Genomic DNA, 22414 nt, shown 5'->3' with positions numbered 1-22414 from the left:
CCTCACTGTGAGCAGCATCGCTAAGGTACCTTGGCACATGTTCAGTGCCACCGCGATGCCTGCGCAGTTGACCGATAAATATCTGCATTGCGTACATGAAAGAAATCAGGCCCTTAGGACCTGCACTATACAAGCATGTAATATAATGTGTATGCTATGTGTACTACGATCTTTAGCATTTTCTATACTCACAGTGAAGCCGCACCTCCCGTGGTATTCCTGGACCACCTGACACAGGTATGTGAAGAGGGCAGTTGAATAGGTCACAGAAATAAAAAAATTTACATGATTTTGCAATTACATTTGTGTCCAACACTAAATGAGGCCCACTGTAACCTGTCATATTGTCAGTAAATTTGCTGCAAAGTTATATTCTTGAAATGTCCCTATAGACATTAACAGCAACAGCACCCTTATGTTAAAGATGTTATAAATGCAAGAGAAATAAGATTAGATGCAAAGCTATTTTGTATGGGGATGCGGTCATAATCCCGCCCGCTGGGATTCCAGCATTCAGATGCCGACGCCAAAATCCCAACACTTATCAGAATACCAGTGCCATCCCATTTTGTATATGTTATGTGCTCAGTCTGGATTGGAACTTACAATAAAGATGCTGGTAGTTGTACCTTCACATAGGAATCTTTTACATTGTACTGTATTTTCCTTTTGAAGGCAGAAATTGCAGCTCACACATAACCTATAATGCCCATATGCTTACAGGTGAAATGGTAAATCCATAGGGAAATTAGCTACACAGCTATACTGGAGCATGGGCAGACATGGAGATTGTGTTTGTTTTCAGTCACTCTGGCTCTTTGTAAACACTTGCAGGGATAATCAGTATTATTTGGCCATTATTTAGTGACTCATAGCCGGAGATGTGCCGACAGAATGCATAACCATGCACCATGAGTGGCATCTCCAGCCGGCACAGCCCTAGAATGAGATCAGGGCAATTATAAAGCCGGACGGGTGTGAGTCCTCCTCATATGATTATTCCCCCCAATCAGGAGGTGCTGCGCTGTCCCTTTAAACAAACGTGACTTCTCCCGGGTCTCATTCTCTCTGCATCAGTAGACTTCAGTTTTTGCATAATGAAAGTCTGAGTGGCATTGGATGGGTGAGGAGACCAGAGCTGGGGAAGAGCTGTGTAATACTAAGTATGAGACAGATAGAGAGGTGTGAGGAGAGAGAGAGACAGAGGATGTGAATGAGAGAAATAGAAAGAGAGTGGGAAATAAAAGAGAGGTAAGGGAGGAGATAGAGAGAAGTAAGAATATAGGGGATAGAGACAGGGGATGTGAGGGGGAGGAGACAGAGAGAGTTAGAGAGAGAGAGAGAGAGAGAGAGAGAGAGGTAAGAAGAGAGTAACAGGGCATGAGAAAGAGTGAGAATGCCACAGAAGAGGGATAGGGAAGGAGAGTGCAGAGATTGGAGCTGTATAAATTAATAAGAGCAGAGGAGAGGAAAGGAGTGAGACAGTGTTTAATGCAGCAACTGGCAGAGGATATAACATCGGGACTATAAACCGAAACACTGAGAAAAGAGGCAACAAGAGAGCCTGTTCAAGTAGAAGAGAGGGAAATGATGAAGAGACCAGAACCCCTTATGATAAGAAGAGGAAGATAGATGTCACTGGAGACTTGTCATTTTCTGAATGTAGACTTTAAGGATAGAGAAAGAGAGAAAGGATATCAGGTCTGCACTTACCCAGGGAGACTCCATTCTGGGACATGAGCTGGAAAAATCCGGACATGGATAAACTTTCATGAGAAGCGCAGAGAATGGGCTCTAGAATCCACCATATCTTAATGATTCAAAAGGGGGCTGTCAGGGCAGGGCTGTGCCATGTCTCTCTAGAATAATAACTCAGCATCCACATCTCCAGAGTCAGACTGGGCAAAAGCCAACTCCAGAGGATGAAGGTGCCCCCCGGCTATGCCACCTAGCTTGGGATACCGTCTTTGGACTGACGGATTTCTGTCCGGATGGACTGAATTGTGACCCTACAGACCTGGGTATGAGGAGGGGGTGCGGTAATTTTCTGCAGCTAGTTTCCAGTGCCAAAAGAAAATCCCAATGAAGGTGCTAAACTGAACCAGAACCCCAGAATAGGTCACCTTAAAAGAGAATTGGCACTGCTCCCCCCAATAGGCTCATGCTACAAGATGACACAGGAACCAGCGACAACCTGTTCAGCATCAGTGTGGAACTTACAATAAAGCTGCAGTTATAGGGATTTACAATACGCTCCACCAGCTTTTGCGCAAGGACGCAGCGCACAAGTAATATCTGGTGGCTCTGTACTTGGGAAGCTGTCTGTTCAGCACCACACTGGGACCAGGGCAGAGCTCAGGAGCTGTCCGTTCAGAACCACACTGGGACCGCAGCAGAAATCAGACACTGGCTATGAGCTGTCCCTTCAGCACCACAGCCTCGGCCCCTGTCATACTGAGGGACAAACAAGCAGACTCTTTGCAGGTTGTGGGATCTACTAATGACAATGAGCACAGGGAAACTTTAACGTTTCTGTCAGTGACTTGCATGGGAGCATTAGGAAGTATTATATTTTAAAATATATTTTTTCCAACCCTTCACGCAAAGTTTCAAAGAGGGTGTAAGAGGCGCAAATTGACTTTGTCAAGGTCATGATAAGCTGGGTCCAGACTTCCAGTCATACTTTTTGGAGAGTTCGCATGTCTTCCTACATAAGTTTGCACTGAAAAATGATATCACAGTCTATCAGTTGACTGAATTAAAAAACAAATACACTTCCAGCACCTGCTTGACCTCTCCTAACAGGTTGTCACCTAACCCAGCTTCCTCTCTAGCTAGGGTTCCAACTACCATGACCAAGTATGAGGATGTGTGACAGAGGTGTTCAGATGCTAATTACCACTGTGGGAGCCTTTGCTGCTTTCAGTCTGATGACCATAGCGGTGGGCACGGATTACTGGCTGTATTCTAGAGGGGTCTGCAAGGCTAAATCCACCAATGACAATGAAACCAGCAAAAAGAACGAAGAGGTGATGACTCACTCAGGATTATGGAGAACTTGCTGCCTTGAAGGTATGTGCTCTCTTCTCTAGACACCTGTAACCTTTGAACTGTAGAATGCATGATTGCATATAAAACTTAATGATGAGCTAGGCAAACTATGGCTTGATAACTATTGTGGAACTAGGAGTGCCAGCATACTCAGCCTGCCAAGTCATGTTGGCACTTGTAGTTTCACAGCACCTAAGCCACAGGTTGCCTGAACATGGTTTGAAGAATCCATATTTTAATTGATATATTTATATTTAATCATATACAATATATACTATGTATTCCAGCAGACAATGTGTGCAACATGAAAATATCAGACCACGCATATAGTTTATAAATCAGAACATATTTAGGAAGTAATTAGACCTGCTGTTGCCATTGAGATGTAATGCTGTGAATGCCATTTGTAAGCAGTTAATTAATATATACGGTGTTAAGGAACAAATATTATATTTGCCCTATGAATCATTGCTATAACCCAAGTAAATAATCTGCTGTGTTTATGCTGTTTTGTCATCACTAGCAGTGTTGTCTGGCACATCTAGCATTGAAAATATGCTGTAAATATGTTTTACCAACTCCCCTCTATTAATACTGCAATCCACAGTATTGGACCTGCCAGCATGACTCACTTCAGCAGTGTGATAATGTTGTGCTCTTGCTTTACCCCATTTATTTCCCTATGGCAATAAACTCCTCTGAATAAATGACTAAATCCTACAAAATACTTTGGATACCAAAATGACTCAATCAAAATGATTGCAACAGGAAAGTAAGAAATGAGAAATAAGAGGAGGGTATTATCTCTGCTGGAGATGGTCGGGTTAACAGGTCTGAAGTTTGGCACTGTCATTTATTTTATAATAGCCTTAGAGACTCCAGATATGGTGAGACTACAAGCTTCAGCATGCTGTGCCAACCTAGTTGACAGGGGAGGTTGAGACTTTTAGTTCCATAACAGCTTCAGAGCTACATGTTGCAAACACAAGTGCTTCTTATGAGTGTCTTAAGCACCTAGTACAAATATATATTTTGTTTACGTGTTGGAATTCTGTAGTTAACCTGGCTGCTGTATAAGAAGGTTACAGTGATCAAATCCCACCCAAGAAGTTAGCACCAGAAAACTATTTTCCCTCATTACTCTCTGTCATGCCTCCTACCCAGCTCTCATCCTTGGATCTAAAGTATCAGTTTGACAATAACTCATTTCTGTTTCTATGTTGATTTTTTTTTACCAATGTGGGATCTTTTCTAATATTAGCTTGTGTGTGGGAGATACCTAACAGAAAATTGCTATGGATTTCTGCTCATCTGAAAGGGTGGCCATGAAACTGGTGGAGAGTAGTGCTGTCGACACTAACTGTGTACTCACTAAGCATCAATGTCATTAGTAGAAGTACAATATATCAAGTCTATGCCCATTGTGTTTGCACTATAACTCCTATCATCACAGATGTAAATATTTGGAATAAGTCATAGATCTCTGCCAAAACAAATCTGCTACTGGTCACTAATGTTCATTTTGTGGGTCTCTAAACCCCCTCCTACTGGGTCATGTCATAAACCCAAGAAAGGCTGAAAAAAATAGTACAAATACGATTGTGACTGTTTAATGAATGGTGGTCCAAGAAGGCCTTTCTCGGGCTTAGCTTAGGTTTGAGAGGGGTTAACAAGACAGTAAAACTACTTGCCTTGCCTAAATCACAGATTCTCCCTGTATTTAATCTTCTTTCCATTGCACAGATTAATCAAGCTTTCTCCAATCTCTTCATGTTTTGACTTCCAGATCCATTCACCTTATATATATTCTAAATGAGATAGATGGAACTACAGTGAAAATACTACAATTCCTCTTTCAGAACACTTTTACAAATGATTCATACCAGGTCTTGTATGCACAAAGCAGGCAAAGCCACAACTGAAGGTCACCTCTAATTTGAAAAGTGTGCAAATTGCTACATTTATTTATGTTGTCTTCATTTGCGATAAACATTTTATGTTGTCTGCAATATACTAACTAGGAAGATCAGGTTGAAATATTTTATTTCCTTTACACTAAACCTAATATTTGCACAAAACCACGTTTTGTCTTTGCTAACATCAGTCAACTAAATATATAGGCTTACTGCTTTATAAAAATAATACTTGGAGAAATAGAGAGCGATGTCTGAGAATACTATAGAGATATAGCTAATACTTTAAGATGTTGATATTGATATAAACTGTGGTACTATTTGTTATAATGGGCAATAGCGAGATCATCAGTTTAAGACTATACAGACTAACGTGACCTCCCGGGGTACATGACAGGGATAATACAAGTCACCCTGGTGTTTCATTTCCTAAATTAAAGCACTTAGCTGGCAGTCTTATATCCTTACATGGATACGGAACTCCTATGTGGCTTGTTATAGCTGCATGATGTACAGTCTGGCAAATCATTCAGTGTAAGGTACTGTACCCAACATGTGAATTATGCAACTTAACAAATTACAACTATAGCCCACATTATTCCTGCAAGCTTCATAGATGATACTGTATAACGTCATTTTGCTAAGGGTATTCAGTCTGTGGCTTCATAACTATAAAATATATATGACCTTTTTCCTGTAAAGATTTGGCCAGAACTAATTATATATATATATATATATATATATATATATATATATATATATATAATTGCCAATACCATGAACTACATCTACATTTTATGTACCTAATACATTCTATTGGTTATATGATACAGTGTTATGCAGCATACAGTATAATGGGGTATCAATAACCTACTGTATATGACAGACTACATCGGCAGTTAGATTATGATGTATAGTGAAAATACTAAGCATCATTGACATAATGCACTTTACAACTCTGGAATATACATGGATATATATGATTACACATGGGTATGATTGTAGATGTATATTATTTATTTAGAGTGACGCATTGCAATGCTTAGGGGACAGCATGCAGAAGACAGCTTTATTTAGGAATATAAGGCAATTGTAAAAGAGCTTAGAGAGTACAGTAATCCGAGAGATTTAAAGATATAGTTGAGGCCCAATTTTGATCCAGATTTCTATGGAGAAGTTTAAATTGCTGGTTTACATCAAAGTCTACAGCAGGCAAAGCTGTGAATGTCACATGTAACTGTGGCTCAGAAATTGCATTGTAAAACTAAGAGACATAAGAGGGTAAGAGTCCCATTGCATACACCCCAACATTCCCTGGAATATGCTCCTCCGCAGCCATTCTTCCTACTCGTCAGCTGCATTAACCTGGGCTGAGATCACGTGATGTTGTTATAGTTGTTTTAGTAACATCTCTTTTAGTTGGTAAATAGGTGGTAGTATAGAAGTAGGTCATTGTGCACCAAGTTAAATAGATCATGGCAGAAGGAATGTTACTGGCTCATGGCTAGTCTGAGGCACCTGTTTCCCCCAGCCACCCCCTTCCCACATTGGCCACAACTAGCATCCTAGCCCCGGAAGGGGCAAGAAAAACCCCACATAGCTGCCCTTTGCCCTCCTCTCCCTGCGGCCGGACATTGGTGCATCTTGTGGGGGTGCAGGAATGAACAATGAGATCGCTGTGGAATGGAGGCACCAGGGAGATATTCTCAATTCCAGGTACCTCTCTTTCTGCTACCATGGTGGTGCACTGATAGGGACAAGTGCACAGTGAGATTTTAAGCAGTGCGCCTACTGCTGTATCACTTTGAGATGTACAGGTAGCAGGGGGAGGGTGGTAAAGGGCATCAGAGGGGTACATGGTTGGAACCTGGCCAAAAAGTAGAACCAAGCTAATAGTAAGTTTAGAATTAAGAAAAAATAATATTATATATCTAATTCTGCTGCCTGATGTATGCAGCTCCACTGAAGTTATGGTGTTGCAGTCACTGGCAAAATAACATTCTCAAATGAACTTTATACTTGGGGGCATTTTTATTAATTATCGGGTCCTAGACCCAATAATTATAATTTCTCATCACCGCTATAATTGATAACTAGGCCCCTTCGAATTTAAAAGGTAATATGGATATGTGACTCCCGCCTATTTAAATACACCTACACTGGTGTCTTTTAAATATTAATTTAAATTTCAACTCTTCCCTATAGACTGCCACTGATATTAGGAAGGAAGACAGACACATACTGTATGTCTATATGATAGATGTCTCATTTTATAAATTGGACATTTTGTGATTCACGATTGCAGATCTGATTTAAAAATAATTGGTTATATTTATTAAAACTTCTAAAAAGGAAATATTGAAGGTGTTGCATATAGCAACTAATCAGGATGTAGCTATTATTTATCTAGTACAGTGTTGGAAAGGTATGCAATTGGGAAGCCGGCTGACGTAAGCCCGACAGCCGGCTTCCCGATTGCTTTATCCCGGCGAGGGTTAAGGGACAGGTGTCTAATTCTAGACGCCTGTCATTTTACTGACGCTGGGAGACCGGCGCCCGGCATCCCGATCGAAGTGATGCCGGGCACTGCAAGCGGACAGCCGAGGGGGGGCGGGGGATGGGGGGTTAGGTTTAGGCACTTAGAGGGGGGATTAGGGTTAGGAACTGGGGGGAAGGTTAGGGTTAGGCACCCCAAAAGGAGGGCTAGGGGAGTTAGGTTAGATTAGTTGATACTTACCTGGGGACGATCGGGATTTTCAGCCGTGTCGGCCTGCCGCTGTCGGGATTTGCACCGCCGGACTGGTGTCCGCCGGTATTTTGTATATATTCCTGTTGGAAATGATAGCTAGAATTTGATTGGTTGCTGTAGGCAATTTTTAAACGTTTTAGTAAATACACCCCAATGTGTCAACTAAACACAGCTGATACAGCTACTTTGTAGGATGAACCAATGTACATGAGGAAGCAGCCTACCCAATCACAAAGAGCAATGTACCGGCAACCATTTTACGGGCTGAAAAAATAATCTAAAATAAATAATGAAAATGCAACCTATCAATTGACTGGGGATTAGCACCGCCTGCCTCAGTGCCGTCACTGGTACAGTATAATCTGGCAGGTTGCGCTCAAGATTAACAGTTCAACTCACAGAATTGCTGTTTTCACCATGGGCAGCTCTAGCTGGCAGAACACTTTGTGAAACCAAAAAAACAATGTATCTATGAAAATGTCAATAACACATCCAATGTAAGAGATAATATTCAAGATGCATTATATTATTTAAAAAATAGCCCTAAAATATAATATTTTTTAATTTATTTTTTATAATTGGAAAACGTTTGTAAAAAAATAATTTTTCACCGCCTTCTCATGACCATCACTAAAAACAAATTAGACCCCTAAAGGTGAATGAGAAAGTGTGTGCCATTGCCTAACAGATAAATACAGTACATAATAGAATTGTAAAATGACAAAGGCGATTAATGGATGTGACACACGAATAACATGGCAGATTAAAATGGAAAAATTGGATTTGTGGAAAGACCAAATGACAGCATCTACAATGAAAAATGAGGTATTTACTTACTGAACAGAACAGGATGTGGTCAGAATGCCGACCGCCGGAATCCCGAAGGTAAGTACTGGGGTCAGGGGGAGGGTTAGTAACTAGGGGGAGGGTTAGGGTTAGTAACTAGGGGGAGTGTTAGGGTTAGTAACAAGGGAGGGTTAGGGGTAGGCTGCTGGGGGGGGGTAGGTTTAGACTGTGGGGAGGGAGGGTTAGGTTTAGGCACTAGGGGGAAGGATAGGTTTAGGCACCGGAGAGGGAGGGTTAGGGGTAGGCTTAGGGATTAGGATAAACTTACTTGCATGGGGGCGTTTTCATTCTAACCTGGTCTGGATGCCGGTGTCGGGATTCTGACCGCCGGGATCCCGAGCGCCGGCATCCTGTACCCAACCCGAACAGAACAATATGTTAAATGGAATCCACGTTATCTGGGAGCTAACAATATATTACCTGGAAACGTCTCACATTTTCAGCAAAAAAAGATCCCATATAATACAGCGCTTTGTATCCGTGAGAGAGATGTGTGTATAATATGCTGTACATGAGAGATGTGTGTACAATATACTGTACATGAGAGACACGTGTGTATAATATACTGTACATGAGAGAGATGTGTGTATAATATACTGTACATGAGAGAGATGTGTGTACAATATACTGTACATGAGAGAGATGTGTGTATAATATACTGTATATGAGAGATGTGTGTATAATATACTGTACATGAGAGAGATGTGTGTATAATATACTGTATATGAGAGAGATGTGTGTATAACTTGCTGTACATGAGAGAGATGTGTGTATAATAAACTGTACATGGGAGAGATGTGTGTACAATATACTGTACATGAGAGAGATGTGTGTATAATATACTGTACATGAGAGAGATGTGTGTATAATATACTGTACATGAGAGAGATGTGTGTATAATATGCTGTACATGAGAGAGATGTGTGTATAATATGCTGTACATGAGAGAGATGTGTGTATAATATACTGTACATGAGAGAGATGTGTGTATAATATGCTGTACATGAGAGAGATGTGTGTATAATATGCTGTACATGAGAGAGATGTGTGTATAATATGCTGTACATGAGAGAGATGTGTGTATAATATACTGTACATGAGAGAGATGTGTGTATAATATACTGTATATGAGAGAGATGTGTGTATAATATACTGTACATGAGAGAGATGTGTGTATAATATGCTGTACATGAGAGAGATGTGTGTATAATATGCTGTACATGAGAGAGATGTGTGTATAATATACTGTATATGAGAGAGATGTGTGTATAATATACTGTACATGAGAGAGATGTGTGTATAACATACTGTACATGAGAGAGATGTGTGTATAATATACTGTACATGAGAGAGATGTGTGTATAATATACTGTACATGAGAGAGATGTGTGTATAATATAGGGGTGAGCGGGTTCGGATTTCTGAAATCCGAACCCCCCCGAGCCCCTCCGATCCGAGTCCGATCCGAGTCAGGCTCGACTTTTCCCGCCTGACTCGGATTCTGAAATCGAGGCAAAACGTCATCTTCCCGCCTTCCGAGTCTCGCGGGTTTTGGATCCTATATAAGGTACCCACGTCGGCGCCATTTTCTCACTCGGCTGTGGACAGTGAAGAGGGAGGGTGGGAGTTAGGGCTGTGTAGTGTAGTGTAGTGTAGTGTAGTGCTGCTGTTGTCCACTACTTCAAAGTCCATAGGGGCTGGCTGTGTTGTGCTGTGCTGCTGTTGTTAATAGGGGCTGTGTCCACTACTTCAAAGTCCATAGGGGCTGGCTGGACTGTGTTGTGCAGTCAGTTCTCCATAGGGGCTGTGTCCACTCCAAAGTCCTGTGCAGTGTCCCAGTCCTAAAGGAGTGCTGTAGTGTTGTCCAGGGGGTGCTCTGTCCATCAGGGGTGCTCCCCCAAGTGCTAAAAAAATAATATATTTTCTGTGTTTGTGAATTGTGTGCGCAGTAGCCGCACGTGCATCAACAAAGTAGTGCCAAGCGTGCGCCTGTGTCATAAGTAAAGGGCCGGCTGGCTTGACCGTTAAGGGTGCTGTAACCCCCGAAAGTACACTCCAGTCCAAACCAAAAAAAAAATTATTTTCTGTGTTTGTGAATTGTGTGCGCAGTAGCCGCACGTGCATCAACAAAGTAGTGCCAAGCGTGCGCCTGTGTCATAAGTAAAGGGCCGGCTGGCTTGACCGTTAAGGGTGCTGTAACCCCCGAAAGTACACTCCAGTCCAAACCAAAAAAAAAATTATTTTCTGTGTTTGTGAATTGTGTGCGCAGTAGCCGCACGTGCATCAAAAGTAGTGCCAAGCGTGCGCCTGTGTCATAAGTAAAGGGCCGGCTGGCTTGACCGTTAAGGGTGCTGTAACCCCCGAAAGTACACTCCAGTCCAAACCAAAAAAAAAATTATTTTCTGTGTTTGTGAATTGTGTGCGCAGTAGCCGCACGTGCATCAACAAAGTAGTGCCAAGCGTGCGCCTGTGTCATAAGTAAAGGGCCGGCTGGCTTGACCGTTAAGGGTGCTGTAACCCCCGAAAGTACACTCCAGTCCAAACCAAAAAAAAAATTATTTTCTGTGTTTGTGAATTGTGTGCGCAGTAGCCGCACGTGCATCAACAAAGTAGTGCCAAGCGTGCGCCTGTGTCATAAGTAAAGGGCCGGCTGGCTAAACTGTTAAGGGTGCTGTAACCCCCGAAAGTACACTCCAGTCCAAACCAAAAAAAAATTTATTTTCTGTGTTTGTGAATTGTGTGCGCAGTAGCCGCACGTGCATCAACAAAGTAGTGCCAAGCGTGCGCCTGTGTCATAAGTAAAGGGCCGGCTGGCTTGACCGTTAAGGGTGCTGTAACCCCCGAAAGTACACTCCAGTCCAAACCAAAAAAAAAATTATTTTCTGTGTTTGTGAATTGTGTGCGCAGTAGCCGCACGTGCATCAACAAAGTAGTGCCAAGCGTGCGCCTGTGTCATAAGTAAAGGGCCGGCTGGCTAAACTGTTAAGGGTGCTGTAACCCCCGAAAGTACACTCCAGTCCAAACCAAAAAAAAATTTATTTTCTGTGTTTGTGAATTGTGTGCGCAGTAGCCGCACGTGCATCAACAAAGTAGTGCCAAGCGTGCGCCTGTGTCATAAGTAAAGGGCCGGCTGGCTTGACCGTTAAGGGTGCTGTAACCCCCGAAAGTACACTCCAGTCCAAACCTAAAAAAAAATTATTTTCTGTGTTTGTGAATTGTGTGCGCAGTAGCCGCACGTGCATCAACAAAGTAGTGCCAAGCGTGCGCCTGTGTCATAAGTAAAGGGCCGGCTGGCTTGACCGTTAAGGGTGCTGTAACCCCCGAAAGTACACTCCAGTCCAAACCAAAAAAAAAATTATTTTCTGTGTTTGTGAATTGTGTGCGCAGTAGCCGCACGTGCATCAACAAAGTAGTGCCAAGCGTGCGCCTGTGTCATAAGTAAAGGGCCGGCTGGCTTGACCGTTAAGGGTGCTGTAACCCCCGAAAGTACACTCCAGTCCAAACCTAAAAAAAAATTATTTTCTGTGTTTGTGAATTGTGTGCGCAGTAGCCGCACGTGCATCAACAAAGTAGTGCCAAGCGTGCGCCTGTGTCATAAGTAAAGGGCCGGCTGGCTTGACCGTTAAAGGGTGCTGTAACCCCCGAAAGTACACTCCAGTCCAAACCAAAAAAAAAATTATTTTCTGTGCTTGTGAATTGTGTGCGCAGTAGCCGCACGTGCATCAACAAAGTAGTGCCAAGCGTGCACCTGTGTCATAAGTAAAGGGCCGGCTGGCTTGACCGTTAAAGGGTGCTGTAACCCCCGAAAGTACACTCCAGTCCAAACCAAAAAAAAAATTATTTTCTGTGTTTGTGAATTGTGTGCGCAGTAGCCGCACGTGCATCAACAAAGTAGTGCCAAGCGTGCGCCTGTGTCATAAGTAAAGGGCCGGCTGGCTTGACCGTTAAGGGTGCTGTAACCCCCAAAGTACACTCCAGTCCAAACCAAAAAAAAAATTATTTTCTGTGTTTCTGAATTGTGTGCGCAGTAGCCGCACGTGCATCAACAAAGTAGTGCCAAGCGTGCGCCTGTGTCATAAGTAAAGGGCCGGCTGGCTTGACCGTTAAAGGGTGCTGTAACCCCCAAAGTACACTCCAAACCAAAAAAATAATTATTTTCTGTGTTTGTGAATTGTGTGCGCAGTAGCCGCACGTGCATCAACAAAGTAGTGCCAAGCGTGCACCTGTGTCATAAGTAAAAGGCCGGCTGGCTTGACCGTTAAAGGGTGCTGTAACCCCCAAAGTACACTCCAAACCAAAAAAAAAAATTTTTCTGTGTTTGTGAATTGTGTGCGCAGTAGTCGCACGTGCATCAACAAAGGAGCAGCGCCAAGCGTGCGCCTGTGTCCCATAAGTAAAGAGCCGGCTGGCTCATTTCTTAAAGGCTGGTGTAACCCACAAAGTGCACTACTCTCCAGCAAAAATAAAAAAATATTTTCTGTGTTTAGCCGCACGTATATATCAAATCGATATAACATAAATGGAGGACCAAACTTTCTCCGATAAAAATAAAATAGAGAAAGATCAAGAACCACTTCCTCCTAGTGCTGAAGCTGCTGCCACTAGTCATGACATAGACGATAACATGCCATCAACGTCGTCTGCCAAGGCCGATGCCCAATGTCATAGTAGAGGGCACATACAATCCCAAATGACAAAGTTCAGGAAAATGACCTTGAAAAAAACATTTAAATCATCTGAAGAGAAACGTAAACTTGCCAATATGCCATTTACGACACGGAGTGGCAAGGAACAGCTAAGGTCGATCCCTAGTATGTTCATGACTAGTGGTTCAGCTTCACATGACGATGGAAGCCCTCCTCCCACTAAAAAAATCAAAAGAGTTAAGCTGGCAAAAGCACAGCGAAGAACTGTGCTTTCTAAGAAGATATCACAAATCCCCAAGGAGAGTCCAAGTGTGGTGGTGGTTGCGATGCCTGACCTTCCCAGCACTGGACGGGAAGAGGTGGCTCTTTCCACCATTTGCACGCCCCCTGCAAGTGCTGAAAGGAGCACCCACAGTCCACTTGCTGATATGCAAATTGAAGATGTCATTGTTGAAGTACAACAGGATGAGGATACTGGTGTAGCTGGCGCTGAGGAGGAAGTTGGCGAGGAGGATTCTGATGGTGATGTGGTTTGTTTAAATCAGGCTCCGGGGGAGACAGTTGTTGTCCGTGGGATGAAAAAGCCCATCACGGTCATGCCTGGGCAGAAGACCAAACATTCCACCTCTTTGGTCTGGCAATATTTCTATCCAAATCCGGACAACAACTGTCTTGCCATATGTACCATATGTAAAGGTGAAATAAGTAGGGGTAGGGACGTCAACCACCTAGGAACATCCTCCCTTATACGGCACCTGCAGCGCGTTCATAAAAAGTTACTGTCAAGTTCAGAAACTTTGGCTAAGACCGTAAGCAGTCCAGGGACACCTAAATCCCGTTGTCCTGTTGTATCCAAGCGCCTGCAAACCACACCGTCAACTCCCTCCTCGTCAATTTCCTCCTTAGTCAGGATCGGAAGTAGTCCTGCAGGCCATGTCACTGGCATGACTGACTCTCCTATCCGGGTTTCCTCCGGAGGATCCTGCATTGCTACGCCTACTGCTGCCGCTGCTGCTGTTGCTGCTGCTGGGAGTCGTTCATCATCCCAGAGAGGAAGTAGGAACACCACTACTTTTACTAAACAATTGACGCTCTAACAGTCCTTAGCGAGGAGGATGAAGTACGACAGCAGTCATCCTGAAGCAAAACGTATAACTGAGGCCTTGACTGCTATGTTGGTGTTAGACGTGCGTCCGGTATCCGCCATTAGTGCAGTGGGATTTAGACAATTGATGGAGGTAGTGTGTCCCCGGTTCCAAATCCCATCTAGATTCCACTTCACTAGGCAGGCGATACCGAGACTGTACAGAAACGTCAGAAAAAGTGTCCTCAGTGTCCTGAAAAATGCCGTTGTACACAATGTCCACTTAACCCCGGACATGTGGACAAGTGGAACAGGGCAGACTAAGGACTATATGACTGTGACAGCCCACTGGGTAGATGTATCACCTTACGCAGCAACAGCAGCAGCGTCACCAGTAGCAGCATCTCAGAAACGCCAGCTCGTTACAAGGCAGGCTACGCTGTGTATCACCGGTTTCAGTAAGAGGCACACCGCCGACAACCTCTTAGAGAAACTGAGGGAAATCATCGCCCAGTGGCTTACCCCACTTAGACTCTCCTGGGGATTTGTGATATCTGACAACGCTACCAATATTGTGCGGGCATTACATCTGGGCAAATTCCAGCACGTCCCATGTTTTGCTCACACAATAAACTTGGTGGTGCAGAATTTTCTGAAAAGCGACAGGGGCGTGCAGGAGACGCTTTGGGTGGCCCGAAAAATTTCTGGCCACTTTCGCCATTCAGCAACTGCGTGCCGAAGACTGGAGCGCCAGCAAACACTCTTGAACCTGCCCCGCCATCACCTGAAGCAAGAGGTTGTGACGCGGTGGAACTCAACCCTCTATATGCTTCAGAGGATGGAGGAGCAGCAAAAGGCCATACAAGCCTATACATCCACCTATGACATAGGCAAAGGAGGGGGTATGCACCTGACTCAAGCGCAGTGGAGAATGATTTCTGTGTTGTGCAAGGTTCTCCAGCCCTTCGAACTTGCCACACGTGAAGTCAGTTCAGACACTGCCAGCTTGAGTCAGGTCATTCCCCTCATCAGGCTTTTGCAGAAGCAGCTGGAGAAAGTGAAGGAGGAGCTAATACGGAGCGATTCCGCTCGGCATGTGGGACTTGTGGATGAAGCCCTTCATTCGCTTTGCCAGGATTGCAGGGTGGTCAATCTGTTGAAATCAGACCACTACATTTTGGCCACCGTGCTCGATCCTAGGTTTAAAGCCTATGTGGTGTCTCTCTTTCCGGCCGACACAAGCCTGCAGAGGTGCAAAGACCTGCTGGTGAACACACTGTCAGCTGAAGCGGAACGTGACACGTCAACAGCTCCTTCTTCATTTTCTCCCGTAACTGGGGCTGCCAGGAAAAAACTTAGGTATCCTAAGCAACCCGCTGGCGGTGATGCAGGGCAGGCAGGACCAAGTTTGGACATCTGGTCCGGACTGAAGGACCTGGCAACAATTTCTGACATGTCTACTGTCACTGCATATGATACTGTCACCATTGACAGAATGGTGGAGGATTACATCGGTGACAGCATCCAAGTAGGCATGTCAGACAGTCCATACCTGTACTGGCAGGAAAAAGAGGCAATTTGGAGGCCCCTGTACAAACTGGCTCTATTTTACCTGAGTTGCCCCCCTCCAGTGTGTACTCCGAAAGAGTGTTTAGTGCAGCCGGGAACCTTGTCAGCGAAAGGCGTAGGAGGTTGCTTCCACAGAATGTGGAGAAGATGATGTTCATCAAAATTAATTATCAGCTCTTCCAGGGAGACCAGCCTCCAGAAGGTACAGAGGGACCTGTGGTGGTGGATTCAAGTGGGGACGAGTTAATACTTTGTGAGGATGAGGATGTACACACTGAAGAGGGTGAGGAATCGGTGGATGAGGAGGATGAGGATGACATCTTGCCTCCGTAGAGCCAGTTTGTGCAGGGACACATTAATTGCCAGCTTGTTTTGTGGGGGCCCAAACGAACCAATCATTTCAGCCACAGTTGTGTGGCAGACCCTGGCGCTGAAATGATTGGTTTGTTAAAGTGTGCATGTCCTGTTTATACAACATAAGGGTGGGTGGGAGGGCCCAAGGACAATTCCATCTTGCACCTCTTTTTTTTCTTTGCTTTATGTACAGTTTGGGGCCTAGTTTTTCAAACTGCCATCCTGTCTGCCACTGCAGTTTCACGCCTAGATGGGTCACGTGTTTGTGCCGCCCACTCGTGTCGCTTAGCATAGTCATCCAGCTACCTCGGTGCAACCTTTTGGACATAAAAACACTATTGTGAGGTGTGAGGTGTTCAGAATAGACTGGAAATGAGTGGAAATTAAGGTTATTGAGGTTAATAATAGCATAGGAGCAGAAAAACCTACAAATTCTGTGATTTTAGCTGTTTTTATGCTTTTTTTAAAAAAAATACAGATCCAAAACACAAAACCCAGAACCCAAAACATGGAAGGGTGGTTTTGGCAAAACCAATCCCGATCCAAAACACGAAGAAAGATCCAGATCCAAAACCAAAACACAAAACACGAAAAGTGGCCGGTGCACACCCCTAGTATAATATGCTGTACATGAGAGAGATGTGTGTATAATATGCTGTACATGAGAGAGATGTGTGTATAATATACTGTATATGAGAGAGATGTGTGTATAATATACTGTACATGAGAGAGATGTGTGTATAACATACTGTACATGAGAGAGATGTGTGTATAATATACTGTACATGAGAGAGATGTGTGTATAATATGCTGTACATGAGAGAGATGTGTGTATAATATACTGTACATGAGAGAGATGTGTGTATAATATACTGTACATGAGAGAGATGTCTGTATAATATACTGTACATGAGAGAGACGTGTGTACAATATACTGTACATGAGAGAGACGGGTGTATAATATACTGTACATGAGAGAGATGTGTGTATAATATACTGTACATGAGAGAGATGTGTGTATAATATACTGTACATGAGAGAGATGTGTGTATAACATGCTGTACATGAGAGAGATGTGTGTATAATATACTGTACAAGAGAGAGATGTGTGTATAATATACTGTACATGAGAGAGATGTGTGTATAATATACTGTATATGAGAGAGATGTGTGTATAATATACTGTACATGAGAGAGATGTGTGTATAACATACTGTACATGAGAGAGATGTGTGTATAATATACTGTACATGAGAGAGATGTGTGTATAATATGCTGTACATGAGAGAGATGTGTGTATAATATGCTGTACATGAGAGAGATGTGTGTATAATATGCTGTACATGAGAGAGATGTGTGTATAATATACTGTATATGAGAGAGATGTGTGTATAATATACTGTACATGAGAGAGATGTGTGTATAACATACTGTACATGAGAGAGATGTGTGTATAATATACTGTACATGAGAGAGACGTGTGTATAATATGCTGTACATGAGAGAGACGTGTGTATAATATGCTGTACATGAGAGAGACGTGTGTATAATATGCTGTACATGAGAGAGACGTCTGTATAATATGCTGTACATGAGAGAGACGTGTGTACAATATACTGTACATGAGAGAGACGTGTGTATAATATACTGTACATGAGAGAGACGTGTGTATAATATACTGTACATGAGAGAGATGTGTGTATAATATGCTGTACATGAGAGAGATGTCTGTATAATATGCTGTACATGAGAGAGATGTGTGTACAATATACTGTACATGAGAGAGATGTGTGTATAACATACTGTACATGAGAGAGATGTGTGTATAACATGCTGTACATGAGAGAGATGCGTGTATAATATACTGTACATGAGAGAGATGCGTGTATAACATACTGTACATGAGAGAGACGCGTGTATAATATACTGTACATGAGAGAGACGCGTGTATAATATACTGTACATGAGAGAGACGTGTGTATAATATGCTGTACATGAGAGAGATGTGTGTATAATATGCTGTACATGAGAGAGATGTGTGTATAATATACTGTACATGAGAGAGATGTGTGTATAATATACTGTACATGAGAGAGATGTGTGTATAATATACTGTACATGAGAGAGATGTGTGTATAATATACTGTACATGAGAGAGATGTGTGTATAATATGCTGTACATGAGAGAGATGTGTGTATAATATACTGTACATGAGAGAGATGTGTGTATAATAAGCTGTACATGAGAGAGATGTGTGTATAATATACTGTACATGAGAGAGATGCGTGTATAACATACTGTACATGAGAGAGATGCGTGTATAATATACTGTACATGAGAGAGATGCGTGTATAATATGCTGTACATGAGAGAGATGCGTGTATAATATACTGTACATGAGAGAGACGTGTGTATAATATGCTGTACATGAGAGAGACGCGTGTATAATATGCTGTACATGAGAGAGATGTGTGTATAACATACTGTACATGAGAGAGATGTGTGTATAATATACTGTACATGAGAGAGATGTGTGTATAATATACTGTATATGAGAGAGATGTGTGTATAACATACTGTACATGAGAGAGATGTGTGTATAATATGCTGTACATGAGAGAGATGTGTGTATAATATACTGTATATGAGAGAGATGTGTGTATAACATACTGTACATGAGAGAGATGTGTGTATAATATGCTGTACATGAGAGAGATGTGTGTATAATATACTGTACATGAGAGAGATGTGTGTATAACAAACTGTACATGAGAGAGATGTGTGTATAATATACTGTACATGAGAGAGATGTGTGTATAATATACTGTATATGAGAGAGATGTCTGTATAACATGCTGTACATGAGAGAGATGTGTGTATAATATACTGTACATGAGAGAGATGTGTGTATAATATACTGTATATGAGAGAGATGTGTGTATAACATGCTGTACATGAGAGAGATGTGTGTATAATATCCTGTACATGAGAGAGATGTGTGTATAATATACTGTATATGAGCGAGATGTGTGTATAACATACTGTACATGAGAGAGATGTGTGTATAATATACTGTACATGAGAGAGATGTGTGTATAATATACTGTATATGAGAGAGATGTGTGTATAACATACTGTACATGAGAAAGATGTGTGTATAATATGCTGTACATGAGAGAGATGTGTGTATAATATGCTGTACATGAGAGAGATGTGTGTATAATATACTGTATACGAGAGAGATGTGTGTATAATATGCTGTACATGAGAGAGATGTGTGTATAATATACTGTACATGAGAGAGATGTGTGTATATCATACTGTACATGAGAGAGATGTATGTATAATATACTGTACATGAGAGAGATGTGTGTATAATATACTGTATATGAGAGAGATGTGTGTATAACATACTGTACATGAGAGAGATGTGTGTATAATATACTGTACATGAGAGAGATGTTTGTATAATATACTGTACATGAGAGAGATGTGTGTATAATATACTGTATATGAGAGAGATGTGTGTATAACATACTGTACATTTGAGAGATGTGTGTATAATATGCTGTATATGAGAGAGATGTGTGTATAATATACTGTACAAGAGAGAGATGTGTGTATAACATACTGTATATGAGAGAGATGTGTGTATAATATGCTGTACATGAGAGAGATGTGTGTATAATATGCTGTACATGAGAGAGATGTGTGTATAATATACTGTACATGAGAGAGATGTCTGTATAACATGCTGTACATGAGAGAGATGTGTGTATAATATACTGTACATGAGAGAGATGTGTGTATAATATACTGTATATGAGAGAGATGTGTGTATAACATACTGTACATGAGAGAGATGTGTGTATAATATACAGTACATGAGAGAGATGTGTGTATAATATACTGTATATGAGAGATGTGTGTATAATATGCTGTACATGAGAGAGATGTGTGTATAATATACTGTACATGAGAGAGATGTGTGTATAATATGCTGTACATGAGAGAGATGTGTGTATAATATACTGTACATGGAAAGAACTACAGTATACGGAATTGAAGTTATGTTAATTTCCTGTGTATTTCACTTCCTGTGCCAGGTAATGGCGCTGCTGCTATTACGGCTTATGGGGCGCAATTATGCGGGGAGATGTATCAAACCTACTTAATAGGGCAAGTGGTGAAGTTACCCTTATCAGCTAATCTTCTTCCAGCTATCATTTATCTGGTACATTCTATAAATTGACAAGCAGAAGCTGATTGGTTGCTATGGTCAACTCCTCCACCTCTCCTCTTTAAAAAGTTTGATACATCTCCCCCGTAGTGTTTTTCAGTATAGCGGATTCCATCATTGCCCTTCCCTGGTGTACGGCCATGAGCCTGCATGAGCAAGGACTGAGACACCCACTTTGACTGACTTTAGCTGTAACACCGCTTGGTGCATGTTTAGATGCCGCCATAGGTCGCACCATCCCCATGCCAGGTGCAGATTGTGCATGAGAGTGTGGCCTCCAATGTGAGTGATTATGCGTCTAAGTTCACAACCACCATCAGTGGCACGCACGCAACACTCCCACAACACGCCCATAAGACGGACTATCTCCATGTGCCGGCATAGCCACCTCCCAGTAACTCCCAATACATCTTCAAGACATGAGACGTCAATGTATGGGGAGGCAGTGGCCAGTATCAGAGCCAGATTTACACATATGAACCTGCCCTACTTGCACAGATCTCCCCCCACACACAATCCTCCCCCCCACAGACAGATCCCCGTAGCACAGATCCCCCTTACACATATCTCCCACTAGCACAGAAGATCCCTCTAGCACAAAAGATTTCCCTCCCACACACACACACACACACACACACAGATCTCCCTCTAGCAGCAGACCCTCACCTTTTTCTCCTTTGTGTGTTTCCTCTGTCTGCATATTCCAATTTCATCCCCTCCTCAATGCTGCTGCTCAGCTCCAATGCCTGAGTACTTCCTGTACTGGTCACCTGATTGTCTGAGGTGTCCATCAGAGCTCAATACACACCCACGAACAGTGAGGCATGTCTCCATTAGCTCTTTTTCTCTGTGTTTTATTGGCTGCTTCGTGGCCCAACCTCCAGCTCCAGGCAGTGTCTGTGCTATCAGAGGTGAGGCTGAGCTCTTACTGCCTCATCTCTTGTCTCTCCCTGTATTTCCAGGGATTGCTGCAATTTTGGTGAGTTTTGCCTATAAAATCGATCAGAATAATACAAAGAAGATATTTATAGGTTATAATCTCCTTTGCATTATTCTAATAATTTTTATAGTCACGCATGTCCCTGCGTCCTACAGCAATATTGCGTATGATTCACCATCTAGCTCAAGTTAAGAATCCTGCTCCTCATATTGTAACTGCAGGAGGAAACACACAGTGATCAGCTTGTGTGTTACTGCGGGCTTCATCCTGCACTGACTATATGAAGAATGTAAGAGTGGAGCCAGTGGTAATGGGAGACATATTTAGGGCAGGTTAAAGTAGATGCAATGGTGGCCTTGTACAGCATATGGGATAGGAATACTCTTGTGCACAGACCATGTGAGGTGAAGCATTCTTGCTCCATTATCCACCATACGTCGCCATCAGTATAGTTAGGGCTACCATGAGACAATTCCAGGCCCTTGAGGGCTGGCTAAGTGTGTAGGGCTGTGGCCACACCTCATTGTGTTCAGTTGAACAAGCTTTCATTACTGACCCCTCTCTTTGATTGAAACAGCACATATTGACACTTATACACTATGTATACAAAAGTGATTGGACACCCCATGCGCAAACATGATGCATACCATGCATACCCTAGCACATGAGTTACAACAGGCCACTAATGTGGTGGTTTTGACAAGAACACATGCACTTGCAGATCTATGACAACAACAATTGTTTTTATCAGGACGACAATGCCACCTGTCATGTTTTCCGGGCGAGGCTGGACTGGCATACCGAAAAATCGGTAACCCGGGTGGACTGGCCAGCACAGAGTCTAGATATTAACCCCTTTGAGAACCTCTGGGACAAATTGGAGTGGCTGGTGCATTCTGGGGTGACACGACCTTCTTCAGTGTCACAGTTGGTCACTGTACATAAGGTGGAATGGCAAAACATACCGCCTGCTGTTGTCCAGGAACTTGTGGACAGTTTGCCAAGAAGGGTGACTGCAGTA

General features: G+C 42.7%; 1 protein-coding gene across 1 annotated transcript in view; it reads left to right on the top strand.

Annotated features, from left to right (window-relative positions):
• Window positions 1-1391: 1391 nt before the first annotated feature.
• The window catches only part of CACNG3 (calcium voltage-gated channel auxiliary subunit gamma 3), a 163625-nt gene continuing 142602 nt past the window's right edge, over window positions 1392-22414 (top strand). Inside the window, exon 1 of the mRNA XM_088448106.1 lies at window positions 1392-3072. Within this exon, the coding sequence (XP_088304232.1) occupies window positions 2862-3072 (211 nt within the window). The 5' untranslated portion in view covers window positions 1392-2861. The remainder of the gene's footprint in view (window positions 3073-22414) is intronic.

Source organism: Taudactylus pleione, unplaced genomic scaffold (genome assembly GCF_031769625.1).
Source record: "Taudactylus pleione unplaced genomic scaffold, aTauple2 ptg000451l, whole genome shotgun sequence".
Classification (NCBI taxonomy): Eukaryota; Metazoa; Chordata; class Amphibia; order Anura; family Myobatrachidae; genus Taudactylus; species Taudactylus pleione.
The sequence above is the reverse complement of the archived record's forward strand: the minus strand, read 5'-3'. Positions and strand labels throughout refer to the sequence as shown.